General features: G+C 41.2%; 1 protein-coding gene across 1 annotated transcript in view; it reads right to left on the bottom strand.

The window, feature by feature from the left end:
* RECK (reversion inducing cysteine rich protein with kazal motifs) overlaps positions 1-15,074 on the bottom strand; it is a 267,919-nt gene that overhangs the window by 177,463 nt on the left and 75,382 nt on the right. The window contains exons 5-6 of the mRNA XM_029286596.1: positions 9,988-10,073; positions 1,322-1,369 (exon numbers count right to left, since the gene is read on the bottom strand). Coding sequence (XP_029142429.1) covers positions 1,322-1,369; positions 9,988-10,073 — 134 coding nt within the window. The remainder of the gene's footprint in view (positions 1-1,321; positions 1,370-9,987; positions 10,074-15,074) is intronic.

The following is a 15,074-nucleotide window of genomic DNA, read 5'->3' as shown; positions in this document are numbered from 1 at the left end:
ACTCATGTGGAATGATATACTTTGTGGAGTTAGAGATATTAATTCTTGCTTACTTATATTTGAATGTTATCCTGGGATTAGGTTCGGGAAGTCCGGGTGGGGGTTTTTTTTTTCTTGTTATATAGTATTGTGTAATATTTGTGATGTTTTTTTTTTATGATGAAAATAATAAAAAATTTTATATGGAAAAAAAAAAAAATTATGGTCATAAATCAAGGACTGCCTGTAAATAATTTTCAGCTGATACTAAATATTTACAAGACCTAGAGCCAGTGCAAATGAACACAGATAGAATTCCATGATTGGAACAACTCTATGAGGAGTGCCTTCTATCAGATTGATCCATAAATCAATTTCTGCTAATTCAGATCTAGTAAGAAGGCATTTTCACAAAGTAATTATCATTACATGTTGCTCCTCAGTTTAATTTCTTTTATTTCTCATTCCGTGGCCATTTATAGCTTTATTTTAAGAAAACAGGCTACAAATCCGGTGACACAGAATCTAGTCCATAAACACAGTATAATAAAAGTCTATAGTATTTTTATTGCAACAGACTAACGAAACCTTGATTGGAACATAATCTTCCCTTGAGTGGTAGGGAAAAAAGACCTGGAAAGGTGTGCATAGAAAAGTTGCTTTTAGACTGGACAAAGTAGTAGAGAGAGCAAGATTAGCATGGCTGGTAACAAGAAGGAACAGGGCCAATAAGCAGCCCATTCCAGGTTTGGGCAAGATTTTTAAATCACAATATACCTTCTTATTCAAAAACATCAAATACAAAAGAGCAGCTTATAACCAGTGATTTTCAACCTTTTCTTTACCATGGATTCCCCTTTAAATACCTTTCATGGTCATAGACCATGGCCACGGACCCCGGAGACTTAAATTAGGAATTCAATCATAACATTTCTTCAAGCCTTCACGGACCCCTTGTGATGACATCGCAATCTGCCAGGGGTGTGCGGACTATAGGTTGAGAACCACTGGCTTATAAACATCAGATCACACACAAGTATTTATGACTACAATTTCCAGATTACAAGAATATATGATTCATTAATCAAGTTTGTCTTGGTGTATAGGTTATGTGCAATAATGACATTAAAAAGAAAACAAACATTACAAAGAAAAAAGGAAGGAGCAGGAGAAAATACAGGTTCATTCTGCTGGCACTTATTTGCAAATCAGATTGCTAAAAGCCAACCTAACAGCGTTAAACATGACATGATTTTCTTCTACAAACTACAGACAAACTTTATAAACAATCTATATCAAATAAAGTTACTTATGAAGAAAATAATATCTGCAAAATGCTTACCTCATATTCTTTCCTGCAAATTTTCAAAATATCGTTTTTTGAAGATGCCTAAAATAAATTTTATTATCAATATGTTTTTCTGACTATTCAAAAACAGAATTCAGAAAGTATATAGATGAGAATTGTGATCATTTTAAAATGTCACCAGTTATATTTCTACTATAGCAATAAATCTAAATCCTTTACATGATTCTAAATTTTGGAATTTAACCAATCCTTCCAGTTCTTGTGGATGGAGACAATAGTTGAAAGATGCTAATGAATTTAGGAACTCAGATACTCACAAAAATAAGGGGAAAGAGACTTGAGAGGATGCCTAGTCAACACAAAATAAACACATAAACAATGTATAAGATTCCCTCCCTCCCCCCATATGCTGCTAAAACATATCTTCTATATTTCTAGCCATAGAATAATTAGGCACAATGGTGAATGTGGTCCAAGAAAATACAGAGAGCTGCAGGTTCTCATCTTTGTTCTTAGATTTTCAGTTATAAACTAAAGTATAAGACAGAGTAAGAGTCTGAAAACCACTTCAGTGCAATGGTTAAGATGCTGACCTAGGAATCAGGACTCTGACCTCCCTTAAGTATGAAAGTTGGCTGACTGACTTTGGGCCAGTCACTCACTCTAAGCCCAACCCACTTCATAGGATTGTTTTGTGGGGAAAATATGAGGCAGTATTCAGTAGGTTCCCCAATGTCAGCTACAATAAAAAATTAATAATTTTATATAATTATTGTCTGTTCACAATATCCCCTCCATGTAGATACCCCTTGTGCTGGGAGAGAGGCTTATGTTCTGTTAAGGTTGAGAGCTATGCTGGAGATATACCACCAGAAAATATACCAGCAGGGTCACACAAGCCAGACAGGTCTCAACCAAAAAGCCAGATTAAGAGTATTCACAACGCAATTACCATAATAAGACAACAGAAAAGGAATTCCATACCGGATTGGTCATCACTGCTGCAGTTGCTGTCCCTGGGCAGCTGTCAAAAAGTGAGTTACAGGGTTGGAGAAAGACCTGGCGATCTACTCCGCAAAAACTTGCCAAGAAATTTCTATGGAAAGGTTCTCAAACACCAGATAGGGTCCCCAACGATAGGACAAAAGGAATCCTAGTGGTTGAGGGAGCCAGTGACGTAAGCAATTGTCTGTGTTGTACAGAGATATATCAGATGGTCACCTGGAATGCCACAGTAATGAGTCAGGATAAATTAGATATTGTCAAGTGAGAGATGAGAGAGGCTGGAAATTGATCTCCTTGTGTCAGTAAACTAGACTGGTCATACAGTGACTTTTTCCAGTCTGAGGATTTCACTGTCTATTATTCAGGACATGATACCAGGAAAACAAATAGAGTGGTGTTTATCGTAAGCAAGAAACTTGCTAGAGCAGTGGCAAACTTCTCAACTGTCAATGACCAAATTATGACCATCAGAATTCATGCCATCCCCTCAACATCACAGTTATTCCAGTCTATGTCCCAACGACTGCTGCAACAGAACTCGAAATAGAGAGCTTTTATGCCATAGTCCAAGAAATTCTGAAACAAGTGCCCCAAAATGACATTGTTTACATTTTGGGTGACTTCAATGCAAAAATTGGCAAAATTGCAGAGACAGGCATTACTGATCATTTTGGACTAGGTGAGAGGAACAATGCAGGTGTTTTGTACAATTTTGCCAAGAAAATCGATTTAGGACCATGAATACATGGTTCAAACAGCACAACCACTGCTTATACAGTTGGACCTCACCAAATGAACTTCACCATAATCAGATCGACTATGTTCTATGCAGTTATTGACGGACCATTTCAGTCCTTACTCTTAAGGTATATCCAAGTGCTGACTGTGACTCAAATCATGAATTGTTGCTGGCAAAGATTAATGTCAAACTGAGAAGACGCCTGATGAACTGTGGCAGGAAATTCAATCAACTATTATTAGAATTGCAAAAGAATATATATCATATAAGAAGCAGAGAAAAAGAGCAAGTTGCAAGTTGCTCTCAGATGAAACCACCAAAAGAGCTGAACAAAGAAAAGCAGCCAAGGCAGCAAGGAAACGGGAAGAAGCAAGAAGACTGAATGTAACTTTCCAGAGGACAGCAAAGGAAGGACAATTAAGTTTACTGGGGCGAGGGATGTAAATAACTTGAAGCAGACTATATGAAGGGTCATATGAGTAATGCATTTGTGCAAGTCAAAAAGATACAAGCACCATTTATTGTTCATAAAGGCATCAGTAAAAACAAGCAAGGGGAAGAACTGTCTGACTAACAAGGCATCAAGAATAGGAGAGAATATACAGAAGAGCTGTACACAGAAACCAAAGAGGCCCATCCTCAGGATGACAAGGAAAGAGAAGTAGAAATAGAACTGGCCATCCTTGAGGAGGAGATCATATGGGTGATGAACTAACTGCCAAACAACAAGGCTCCAAGTGTTGACACTATCCCTGCAGAATTACTGAAACCTGTATCACCAGTGTCATTAGAGACCTGTGCCAGAAAAACTAGGAAATCAGTATGTGACCAGAGGATTGAAAACGCTCAGTGTTCATTCCACTGCTAAAAAAGGGTAACTCTATAAATTGCTCCAATTATCAAAAATTGCTTTCATTCCTTACATCAGCAACATTCTGCTTACAACAATAGCACCAATCATTAAAAGGGAATTACCAGACGTCCAAGCCAGCTTCCAAAGGGGTCATAGCACCCACAACCATATTGCAAATCTGCACTGGATCATGGAAAAAACTTGTGAATATCAAAAAATCATTTAAATGTGTTTCATTGACTACAAGAAAGCCTTTCATTGGGTGGATCATGAGGAGCTATGTAGAATCCTACAACTATAATAGCACATTTAGTCAAGTTGGTGAAATCACTGTACACAAATCAGAAAACCACCTTGTGAATACCATATGGAGAACCGATTGGCTTAAGATAGATAAAGTTGCATTCTCTCTCTTTTCTTATTCAAGCTCTATGCCAAAATGAATCATGAGGAAACTAGATCTTGAAAAATCAAAATTCAGGCTAAAGATTGGAGGAAGAAACATCAACAATCTTTGATATACTAATTATACAACTCCCCTCTCAGAAACCAAAGAAGGCCTAGAACATCTAATCAAGAAAATCAAAAAAGAAAGTGAGAATCTTGGTATTTCTGAACATCAAAAAGACAAGCTCATGACCATTGCAAGGAATGGAAACATCAGAATAGAAATGGATGGTAACTGTGGAAAAAATGTGGAAAAAATCACTTTCTTTATTTCTGCGCTGCATTTATCACTTTGAGTAGGTCGTTCAAAGTGGTAAATGCAGTACAAAAATAAAAAGTGGATTGCACAGGGTCACACAGCAATGATGAACATAAGCCAAATATAGAAAAGAAAGGACAAAAGCTTGGCAACTAAATGTAGGTTAGTCCTCTTTATTGTGTTCCCCATAGCTAGCTATGGTTGTGAAAGTTAGACTTTAAAAAAGCAAGACAGGAAGAAAATCAATTTGTTTGAGCTGTGGTGCTGGAGAAGACTCCTGCGTATTCCATGGACAGGAAAGATGATCAACAAACAAGTACTGGAACTCATAACATCAGACATGTCCCTGGAATAAAAAAATCACAAAACTGTGTCTCACTTATTTTGGCTATGCCATGCAGGCAAATTCATTGAAGAAAGCAATTATGATGATAAAAATTGGTGATAAAAGGAAATCAGGCTGCCAAAGAACATGATGGCTGAACACCATCAAAGCTGACATCACCCAGAGCATAGAAAATCTCAAAGAAGCAGTGCAAGATTGGAAGATATGGGAAGACCTGGTCCATAGAATCATCAAGAATTGGATATGACTCAATAGATAATATCATCAATATCACTGCAATATGGAGTCACAGCTGCCAAATCTTTAGCTATTGATGGCTTTCATATGCATCAAATTCTTCTGAAGAACCTAGGATGTTGTAATGTATCCACGTAGTATATATGTGGATACAAGAAGTGTGGCATTTTCCAATTCACAGATGGAAGTTTTGTCAATGTGCAGATTTTCTAACTGCTGCTCAGTTTTTTGATACGGTACACAGTGTGCTGATAACCACTAGGACCAATACGGCAAGTTTATGGTATTATCTTTTAATTTTAATTTTCAGATCTTGATACTTTCTGATCTTCTCAAATTCTTTGTCTTCTATTCTATTACTCCCTGATATTGCCACATCAATTATCAGTACCTTTTTCTTTCCAACCTCAGCTATATCTGGTGTATTATGAGTCAAGGTCAGTCTGTATTCAGAAATCCCACAATATTTTAATCCATGCATTATCAGTTACTTTTCCAACTACTTATTTTTGGCTACTTTTCCAACTTTCCTCCATTTTTCATTAAAAAGCACATCATAATTTTTACAGATGTTCCAGTGAATTATTTTGACAACTGGGTTATATCATTGTTTATAATCTGCAAGAAGATTGCACAGACTGATTACAAATAAAGTGGCAATAATGGTGCTCTAGAGCAGGGCTTTTCAACCTTTTCAGCGATTGTACCACTTTTAGGACATGACAATATTCGAGTACCACCAGTGCTTAGCAAGGTGTCAAAAACTTGATGACTAAAAAGGGGGGGGGGTTGGGTTTTACTGGTTAGATTCATTTGTTGTTATAGAAATGGCTAGTTTATAATATTATTGAAAAGTTAAAAGTTGAGGTTCAATGTTAATGCTTCTGTCTACTGCAACAGAGGAAGTCAGAAGTCAATGCCTTTTCCTTTCTTTTTCCCTTCTCCCCCTCACTTTTCCCTTCTTCTCTCACCTTTCACTCGCAAAAGCCCCTCTCACTCACACTTTGCTCGCAAAAGCCTCCACTAGTTCACTCACTCACACTTTGCTCGCAAAAGCATCTGCTCACTCTCACTCACTCACACTTTGCTTGCAAAAGCCTCCGCTCGCTCTCGAAAGGCCTCTCGGTCTTTCACTCACTCACTCACTCATTCACTCACTCACTCCCCCGTCTCTTTCAAAGGTCTCTCAATCTCTCCCCCACTCACTCCTCCATCTCTTTCAAAGGCCTCTCGCTCGGTCTCTCCCCCATTCACTCCTTCGACTCTTTCAAAGGCCTCTCGCTTGGGTCTCTCACTCACTCCGTCTCTTTCAAAGGCTGCTTGCTCTCTCTCTCTCTCTCTCTCTCTCTCTCTCTCTCTCACTCACTGCCCTCTCACTGCCCCGTTGCTTCCAAAGGCCGCTTGCTTACTCGCCGTTCATTCACTGCACTGTTGCTTCTCACTGCCATCGCTTCCAAAGGCTGCTTGCTTGCTCACTCACTGCCGTCATTTCCAAAGGCCGCTTGCCCACTTGCTCGCTCGCTCACTCCTCTGTCGCTCAGAAAGGCCCCTCTTGCTCTCTCTCTCCTTACCACTTCGCTAACAAAAGCCTCTTCTATTCTCTCTTTCTCCGTGTTTTTTTTTCTCTCCCTCTCCTGCCAAAACCTGCTCCTTTTATACCTTCTCTATCTGCCGCCTCCTCCTCCTTTTCTCTTCCAGGTGCGGTAGAAGCTCCAATCAGCATGTAGCCGCACGCACAGATCCTGGGGCTTCTGCTGAGCCCTGAAGTTCCAGCTGATCTCCTTCAGGCCTGTGCAGCACCGCTTTAGTGCTTTCCCTCCCCACTACACTTGGCTAGGGGTTATGTACCACCTGCCAGGTACTAAAATACCACCGGTGGTACACTTTTCAACCTTTTCACTGATTGCACCACTTTTAGGATATGGCAATATTTGAGTACCACCAGGCACCTAGCAAGGTGTCAAAAACTTGATGACCAAAAAAAAAAGGAAAAAAGTGATAAAGTACAGGTAGTCCTCGACTTACAACAGTTTGCTTAATGACTGTTCAAAGTTACAATGGCATTGAAAAAAGTGACATGACCATTTTTCACACTTATGACTGTTGCAGCATCCCCAGGGTCATGTGATTTACATTCGGATGCTTGGCAACTGATTCATATTTCTGATAGTCCCAGGGTCATGTGATCCTCTTTTGCAACATTTTGACAAGCAAAGTCAGTGGCTGGGGAGGCGTGGCCAGCTCAATGTTGTTTAAGTCGGGGGTGCCTGTGGGTGGACCGGGGGTCTCAGGTGGCGGGGTGGGACTGTGGTGGGCGCCAGGGCATGGTCCACCAGAGGATCCTCACCATCCCTCTTTAGCGATAGGATGGGAGACGATCAGGATAGGCCAGGAGGAGGAGACAAGGGGATGGCGAAAGGGCAGCAGGGCTGCTAGCGGCCATGTGCTAAGGCAGGACTTCCCTCAGACCATCTAATTCCAATTTCCCTCCCTCCCTCCTTCTTTCCTTCCCTCCCTCCCTCCATCCCTATCCTCCTTCCTTCCCTGCCTCTTTCCTTCTCATTCTCATCTCCTTCCTTCTATCCTGTTTCCCTCCCTTCCTGTTTCTCATCCCCACCTCTTTCCTTTCTTCCCTTCCTTTCCATTTCCCTCCCTCCTTCCTTGTCTCCCTCTTTCTCATTCCCATATTTCCTTCCTTCCTTCCTGTTTCCCTCCCTCTTTTCCTGCCCCTCTCCTTTCTCCTCCTTCTCCTTCTCCTTCTCCCTTCCTTCCTTCCTTCCTTCCTTCCTCCCTCTGTGCCCAGGAAGGGACAAGGGGAGGGGGAGAGGTTGCCAGTGCGGCCAGTGGCCATACTGCCAGTGACTATAGCTTGAAAGCCCACTGCAAATTCCTGGACAAGAGCCGTACAGCCTTAAGAGCAGAGTGATGAGAAGATATTTGGATGAAGGAGGGAGAAAAACAGGCAAGAAACACAGCTGGGGAGGTGTCACCCTCTGTGAGGAATGAAGAAAGGCACCATCTCCTAAAGGAGACCAACAATTGGTCCTCGCCCACTTCACACACCTGGCTCTATGGGCTCTGGGGAGAGGATGCCACGAGCAGAGTGAGAGTCACATTACCTGCGCAATGTCACCCAGCCCCCCGCCTGCCTAGTTTCGGCAGGCAGGCAGTGATGCGCTCTCACCGCGCAGAGATGCTGGGCCGGGTGAGGCGAAGCTGGTGAAAAGCTGAACCTGCTTGGGTGCGCATATAGGAGGCGGCAAGCACACAGGGCCTGGCATCCTGGCTGACTGTTTTGACCCACATGCTGATCGCATTTTGAGTGTTTTCCTTTTGCACGCTCGCAGCCTCCTGAGAGCATGCCCAGGCAGGTTCAGCTTCTCAAGAGCTTCACCTCACTCGGCCCAGCCTTTCTGCACGGTGAGAGTGTGCTGCTGCTTGCTGAAACTGGGCACGCTGGGGGCTGGGTGGCATCATGCAGGTAATGTGGACTCTCACTCCATTCATGATGTCCCCTCCCCCGGAGCCCACAGAAGTGGGCGAGGGCTAATTGCTGATCTCCTTCAGGGAATGCTGCCTTTCTTCATTCCTCGCAGAGGGTGACACCTCCCCATCTGTGTTTCTCTCCTGTTTTTCGCTGCCAGTTGGGTGTGCGGCCGGCACGGATGGCTGCTAGGAAGTGGTAGATCGGCTCCCAGCCAGACTGTTTTATATCTTCTCCTCTCTCTTCCCCTCCTTCTTTTCTCTTTGGTGTAGCTCCAGCTGACTCCTCCCAAGGCTGCGTCTTTTTTTTCCCTCTCCCTCTCTCGCCAAAACTGCCTCCTTTTATAGCCTCTCTTGTCTTCGCCCCTCCTCCTCCTTTATCTTCCAGGTAAGCCGGAAGTGCCAATCCTGGGGCCTTTGTCTTGTCCCAGCAGCCCTGCAGCTCCTGATGACTCTCTCACGGCAAGTCCTGTGCTGCACCGCTTTAGCTTGTTCCCTCCTCCTGCTACACTTGTCTAGGCTAGGCAGAGTCACGTACCACCTACCAGGTGCCAATGTACCACCAGTGGTATGCGTACCACCAGTTGAAAAGCCTTGCTCTAGAGTATCTGCAAGAAATACCACCACCTGCAAGCAAAAATTAATGGCACCACAAAATAAAATAACTGAAAATGAAAAAGCTAAAATGTTGTGGAATTTCTGAACAATTGTTATTTTTTTATTTGCAGAAGCAGAATCTGAAAATAATATTTTTGTAGGTTTCATTTCAAATTTCCACAGAAATCACTCAGAGTACAGATTATATAGAACATGGAACACAGAATAATAGAGTTGGAAGGCATCTTGGGGGTCTTCTAGTTCAATCCCCTGTCTAGCAGATGATCCTATACTATTACAGACTTTTCTTGGGCTTGACAGGATGGATACACATGATCATAGAAAGAATAACAGACAAACAGAATAGAATTGGAGTTGGAAGGAACAACGGAGGTCCTCCACTCCAACCCTCATGTCTGGTCCATCCAACACATTAAGCCATAGGTAATTCTCTAGTTCTGATTAATAAGCCATAAGGACACACCTTCTTCTTAACCCCTTTTTGTAGCTTACTGCTTTTGTAAGCACACATCCACTGAAAAAAGCCATCTTGTGAAAGCTACTTACATATTGTAATGCTCTTTGCTCAAAACAATTTGTAGCAGAAAACATGGAGAAATAGAAGAACAGAAATGTTTCAGAACGCAAGTCTGTGCTGTTAAATTTTGCTTTTTTTCCCTTATATTAGCACCACATATACATCCCCCCAAAAAATAATCCAACAAACACTTACTTGTTTACATGCTTGTCGACATTCTACAGCAATGGCTAATTCACAGCAGCCCAAGCCAACCCAACCATCAGATTTTTTCAAAACACCTTTGAAGAAAAAAAATAAAATACATTATGAAATCATTGTGCATATTTTAAAGCTATATTCTATAATTATCAAACAACTTGAAAGGTAACACTTTACAAAACATTGCACTACAAATCTAATATACTGTTGCCAAAATAATTTCAGGAGGCATTCTTTGTATATGGGTTTGGAAGTGCCTAATTTCTCAATCCTCCTGGAAAGGCCTTTGTTCACACTCACTTTTCATATCTGCCTCTAACTATGGAAGGTACTAGACCAGGGGTGTCAAACTGCCGGCCACGGGCTGGTTGCATCATGAGGAGCCGCGCCCACCCCAGCTCCGGCAATGCAAACAAAGTCACAATACATCGCAACACGTCACGTGATGTGGTAAGTGTACTAGACAGATCCCTTTTCAGGAAAATTTGGGCTGCACAATCCCACACAAGTTGAAGTTGCAAGCCTAGCTTCCTCTTCTCTTTGTACAGAGAAATTTGCAACTCTTTATTTTCACAATATTCACTGGATTGCATTTCCCTATAATTTTATCACTCTAACCTTATCATGACATGTACAACATGCAACAGCACACATTTTATAAGATATTGAAAAAATAATCCTGTTTCATATGGCTCATGCTGGAGTAGGATACTGTAATTTCCAATTACTCAATTTGATTTTTAGATTTAAATGTTTTTAGACATTTTTTAATCCTGCCATTATTATTTTTATAAATAACTCAAGGCAGTGATTATACCTATTACTCCTTTCTACTCCTATTTTCCCCACAACAACTCTGTTGGGCTGAGAAAGAGTGACTGATCCAAAATCACCCAGCTGGCTTTCATGCCAAAGGCAGGATAGAACTTTATCTCACCTGGTTTCTTAACCAATGGAACAAAATGCTTCTCTAAGTAGTTAAATTTAATTTTTAGCACAGTACATTAGTAGTAGTATTTTATTTAATGCTTGAAATTTAATGAAATATTTTAAGTTTTAGTTAGCCCTACTACATTTTATATATTTGATTTTATAACAGTTTACAGTTTTATACTACAAAATTGGTGAAATATCATGAGACTGGAAGAAACCCCCATCTTTAAAAAAGGGAAGAAGAAAGAACCTGTAAAATACAGACCTGGTAGCTTAAGTTGTATTGAGCATGACCACACCCAAAAAATACCATAAACAGCTCTAGATCGGATTGGAAAGTACTCAAACAGCCACAACAGCTCTGTTCTCATCCCTGTTTGTTCAGACTATTTTTAATGACCTAAATGAAGGCACTGAGGAAATGATTATCAAATCTGAAACTGACACAAAAGTAGGAGTTGCTGGCATTTTAGAAGAGAAAAAAAGATTCAGAAAGATCTATACAAGCTTCAAAATGAAATAGAGAAAACATATTAACTTCTGTATGTGGAAAGAAAATTGGCAATTTGTTGCCAATTGAGCAAAAGTTCATTCCCTTTGGCTTCTCACTTAAATATTTATGCCACCTGGTATATGATGATATCATGAATATGGTTAAAAAAATAGTTGATGCAGAATACCAGAAAGAAATGACTCAAGCACCAAACTTCTATTGTTCATTTATTAATAGTGCCCAGCCTATTGTTTACAAAAACTTATATTTACAAACATGTCTTTCCACTTTGTCATCCTGGATGCCAATATGGAAAGGAGAAAATTGCAATGGATGGAAAGAACGACCATGAAAGAACCACTTACTAAGGCCATGATCAAATAAATAAAAAAAAGAATCTGAGTCTGAGGCAGAACATTAATCCAAGCAAGTGCCTCAGATAGACCCTCCTTTGCTCAACAAAAGTAAAGGGAGAGGGGAGGTAACACAGTCAGGCTTTTAAGATTCCGTTATTATAATCTTAAAATGAAGGTAGCATTGGTAGTCCTCGAATTATGACCATTCTTTCAGCCACCGTTCAAAATTATGACTCTGATGAAAAAATGGACTTACAATCCTTGCTTAAAGTTATTGCCACTGCAGTGCCCACTGCAGTCATGCAATGAAAATTCATGCTCTTGGCAACCAGCCCCACACTTACAACTACAGGACTCTAATTTTCCACTTATCTCTCTTCCCTCTATGCCCTCTTACTTCCCTGCTGTCCTGTGCTCCACAACCCCAGCTTATCTTCACTGTGTTCTTATTCCCATTGCTGAAGCCCCTTTGTACAAAAGCTATCCAGGCTAATGCCCAGGCTAGTGCTGGATTTCCTCGAGCACCACAAGAAGCAGAAGTAAGAAGCAAGGAAGCAAGGAAGGAAGCAAGCAACAAGCAGCTGCTGATCCAGTATGTCAGGTAGTCTTGCCCCAACTTAACAGTATGGCACAAAGGGGATATTTTGTTAGCATGCTTTTGTTGGATGCAAAGTGGCTTGCTTTTGCCAAATATATGCAAAAATATTGTTTTATTGGCTTACTTTTTGCCAAAGGGTAGTGGAAGTACAAAGATGATGAAGGTATGCTAGGGCAGTGAAGTGCAGAGTGACAAGGACGTCAGAGTGCAGATGGTGAAGGTGCCTGAGACTTGGTTGGGGCAGCTGTGACTTTCAAGGGCATGGCAAGCAACCCCAGAGTCATGCAGCCTTGCTCGCCACCCTGCATAGTAGGGTGCAAAGCAGTAAAAGGGAAGAAATGGGTATGGAAACAGGTATGGAGGAGGCAGTTGGAAGCAGTTCCTTACTTTATCAAGGCATGGGGCTGGGTAGGACCAAACCCAGAATGGCTTGGATTGGGGTAAGTACTTACTTAATGATCTAATGATTCTTGGTTAACAACTAAGAGTCCGGGGATTGCTGTCATAAATTGGTGCAATCACATAACATCTCATTTTACAACATCACCAATTTACTACTGCAATCCTAATCCCAATTGTGGTCATAATTCGAGGACTACCTGTACTATATTAACATTCATGACTTTGGTTTCCTACTGTGATCTACAATGATAGAATCTATGGTTCAGATTTTTCTAAGCTCTTCTTTCTATGAGCAAGCAGACACTAAAGGGTAGTACACAAAATTTAAGGGTGGTACACAAAATTTAATCCTTTTCAGCTATTACTGAAGAATACAGCCCTTAATATTTGGCAGAAGCTGTGAGTTTTTGCTATGAAGCCTTACAAAAGCATAAGTGCCTTGTGGACTGAAACTATCAGCAAGTTTAACAAGTCAAAATTCTATGTTTTCTCTATTTTAATACTGTATGCCAGTGTTATTTTTCTTACTCTGATATACACTCAACAAAGGATTATAAATTAGCAAGTAAACTAGATTAGTAGTAGGCTTAATAAGTTTAGTTAATGAGATCAGGTTTTATAGGTAATGTATCTATATTTTTGGAAGATGAGCCCCTCAGGTCAGAAGGTATCCAATATGCTACTGAGGAAGAGCAGAGGGCTAGTACTAGTAGCGCCAGAAAGAGTGAAGCGAGTGGGCCAAAGCCGAAAGGACACTCAGCTGTGGATGCATCTGGTGGTGAAAGGAAAGTCTGATGCTGTAAAGATCTATTCTCCATAGGAACCTGGAATATAAGATCAATGAATCAAGGCAAGCTGGACGTGGTCAAACAAGAGATGACAGGACTGAACATCAACATCTTAGGAATCAGTGAACTTAAATGGACAGGAATGGGTGAATTTAATTCAGAGGACCATCAGGTATACTACTGCGGGCAAGAATCTCTCAGAAGAAATGGAGTAGCCTTCATAGTCAATAAAAGAGTAGGAAAAGCAATACTGGGATACAATCCCCAAAATGACAGAATGATCTCAGTGCGAATCCAAGGCAAACCATTCAATATCACAGTAATTCAAATCTATGCCCTAACCACTAGTGCTGAAGAGGATGAAATTGACCGGTTCTATGAAGCCCTACAGCACCTTATAGAATCAACACCAAAAAATGATGTCCTTATCATCATTGGGGATTGGAAGCTCTATACAGTCAGTAAAAACAAGACCAGGAGCTGACGGTGGCTCAGATCATGAGCTTCTCCTTGCAAAATGTAGGCTTAAATTGAAGAAAGTAGGGAAAAACACTAGACCACTCAGGTATGAACTAAATCATATCCCTGATGAATATACAGTAGAGGTGACAAATAGATTTAAGGAATTAGATCTGATAGACAGAGTGCCTGAAGAACTATGGACAGAGGTTCGCAACATTGTACAAGAGATAGCAACTAAAACCATCCCAAAGAAAAAGAAATGCAAGAAAGCAAAATGGCTGTCTGAGGAAGCTTTGCAAATAGCTGAGGAAAGAAGGAAAGCGAAAGGCAAGGTAGAAAGAGAAAGATACACCCAACTGAATGCAGAATTCCAGAGAATAGCTAGAAGAGATAAGAATGCCCTCTTAAATGAACAGTGCAAAGAAATAGAAGAAAACAATAGAATAGGGAGAACCAGAGATCTCTTCAAGAAAATTGGGAGATATGAAGGGAACGTTTCATGCAAAGATGGGCATGATAAAGGACCAAAATGGCAGGGACCTAACAGAGGCAGAAGAGATTAAGAAGAGGTGGCAAATTTACACAGAAGAACTATACAAGAACAAGCTTAGCATCCCTGATAACCACGATGGGGTGGTCACTGATCTCGAGCCAAACATCCTAGCATGTGAAGTGAAATGGGACTTAGGAAATCTGAACAACAAAGCTAGTGGAGGTGACAGTATTCCAGCTGAGCTATTCAAATTCTTAAAAGACGATGCAGTAAAAGTGCTACACTCAATTTGCCAGCAAATTTGGAAAAGTCAACAGTGGCCACAGGATTGGAAAAGGTCAGTTTAAGGGACTTCCAGTGGCAGGCGACCTCGTCGGACGCAGCTGCTGCTGCCTCCCGCCTGTTTCAGCGTAAAAGCCGTTTTGACAGCTAGCATCAGCTGTCAAACGGCTTGATACCCTTCCCCTGGGCATAAGGGGATAGGTGAGCTGCCCGGGGTAGGAGTTGAGTTCCCGAGTCGTCCCATGTGGACGATGTAGGTGAGAACTCCTCCGGA

Source organism: Protobothrops mucrosquamatus, unplaced genomic scaffold (assembly GCF_001527695.2).
Source record: "Protobothrops mucrosquamatus isolate PMUCROS unplaced genomic scaffold, P.Mucros_1.0 scaffold_217, whole genome shotgun sequence".
NCBI lineage: Eukaryota > Metazoa > Chordata > Lepidosauria > Squamata > Viperidae > Protobothrops > Protobothrops mucrosquamatus.
This window is presented reverse-complemented; position numbering and strand designations above follow the sequence as displayed.